The following is a 1823-nucleotide window of genomic DNA, read 5'->3' as shown; positions in this document are numbered from 1 at the left end:
AGGGACCCTCCTGCGTGGGGACCCTCCAGACGCCTGGGCCCCCAATTTGGCACCGAGAGGCCCTGGCTCCTCTGTCCCCTTTCCTACCTGTCCTGTTTGCTTGGGAAACCATCACTCTCAGGTTCTCTGGAGGATCTGAAATGGAGACAGGGGACCGGCTCTAGATGGACCAGGGCCTTCCCTCTGGTCAAAGGGAAGCGTCCTGGACGCTGAGGTTGGGGAAGTGGGCGGGATAGAAGGGCAGGGCAGAATCACCCACTGAGTCCCAGACACAAACTGCCTGAGGGTCTATACAGGTAAGAAGGTTGGTCCCCGAGGCCTGGGACTCTAGGCCCCTTCAGCTCTGGGACACTGAGCCCAGCCCCTGTATCCCTTTGCCCTCCCAATGGACTCCAGGCCCCTGCTGGGCACACTCACACTGCACAGAGAGGTCCAGGGCTCGCTGCTGGGAGCCAAGCCTGTTCTCTGCTCGGCAGATGTAGCTCCCTGAATCCCCGGCCTTCATCCCAGGCAGCTCCAGCCCCAGGGGTCTGGGGCCCCAGGGGTGGGACGAGGAGAGGACTCTGTCCTGCAGGACCCAGCTCAGCGTGGCAGGGGGCTGGCTGTCAGCAGCACAGAGGAGCCGCAGGAACTGGCCTTTCTGAACTTCCAGATATATGACATTTCCCTGGAGTTCCAGGGCTGAAGACAGGGAGAGAGAGGGTCGGAGTGGAGAGACAGAGTGAGAGAGAGAGAGGGAGGCTGCAAAGAGGACCACATCCCCTCACCCGCCTGAAGCCTTTTCATCCCTAAAGAGGACTGGCCCAGCCCCAGCCCGAAGGCCCTCAGTACCTGACGTGTTGTCACGCGAAATGCTGATAATAAGGTCTCTGGGGGCGTCTGCAACAAGATTATGAGCTGGCTTCAGGGAGGGACAATTTGTTCCTCACACCTGGAAAAAACTCCCTCAGGGAAAAGAGAGTGGGAACATCCCAGGATAGACAAGTGACAACCAGCGCCGGGGCTCACACATGTGGACAGAGGATCAGACGCCATTCCCATCCCCCTCCCAGGGCTGAGCCGGCATCCTGGGACCCCACAGCTTCCTCTCCCTGAACGCTTCTGAGCTGGGAGCCGCTCACTGCCCCTCTGGGCTCCTCTCCCTCTCCACCTACCAGGTCTGCCTGCACGCCCCACCCTCCCAGGCCACACTCACAGGCCACGCGGAGTCGGACGGTCCTGTGTGCGGTCACACCATTTCTGAAGAAGTCCACGTGGCAGGTGAGGTCGGTGTCGTGGTCCTGGGGGCTGGGCGTGAAGCTGAGCACCGAGAAGTGGGAGGTGCTTGGTCTGGTTCTTCTCGGGGAGAGGGCAGCCCCCGTCCAGGAGAAAGAAGGGGCTGGACATTTCTTGAAAGCCCAGTTAAACACGCAGATGACCATCACCGGCTGCCCGGGCTCCAGGGTCTCAGGGATGTAGACATCAGGCTTCTGAGTCAGGGCTGGGACAGAGACCGGGGTGGGGGGTTCCAGTGCTGCAGGGGTCCCTGAGAGCCCTCTCTGCTCAGCCCACAGCCTGTCCCCAGGGTCCCTCCCCAGTGTGACAGGCAGGGGTTCCCACCCCATTCCATACCTGTTACTTTGAGAAAGAACCCATTGTTCATGAAATTATATCTCACATAGCTTCCTCTCTCCACTCGAAAGAAGTACCATGCCTCATCCTCCCTCTGCGCGTCTCTGATCACCAAGGAGCAGCTCCCCTTGCCGGGATCCCCAGTGAGCTGGAATCGGTCCCGGGTGCTCATTTCCACCTCTCGACTCTGGTTGTTTGTGGCCACAGGAGCA

At 60.3% G+C, this 1823-nt stretch overlaps 1 protein-coding gene across 1 annotated transcript; it reads right to left on the bottom strand.

Annotated features, from left to right (window-relative positions):
- Nucleotides 1–87: 87 nt before the first annotated feature.
- On the bottom strand, nt 88–1819 carry LOC116465805 (sialic acid-binding Ig-like lectin 11; the record flags this gene model as incomplete). Its single annotated transcript, XM_032148752.2, has 5 exons — nt 88–135; nt 418–681; nt 832–879; nt 1196–1480; nt 1612–1819. Coding segments are annotated over 5 exons (853 nt in total), but the record flags the coding sequence as incomplete, so codon positions are not given.
- Nucleotides 1820–1823: the final 4 nt, after the last annotated feature.

The sequence above is a fragment of the Hylobates moloch genome, unplaced genomic scaffold (assembly GCF_009828535.3).
Source record: "Hylobates moloch isolate HMO894 unplaced genomic scaffold, HMol_V3 SCAFFOLD_12269, whole genome shotgun sequence".
In the NCBI taxonomy this organism is placed as follows: Eukaryota; Metazoa; Chordata; class Mammalia; order Primates; family Hylobatidae; genus Hylobates; species Hylobates moloch.
The sequence above is the reverse complement of the archived record's forward strand: the minus strand, read 5'-3'. Positions and strand labels throughout refer to the sequence as shown.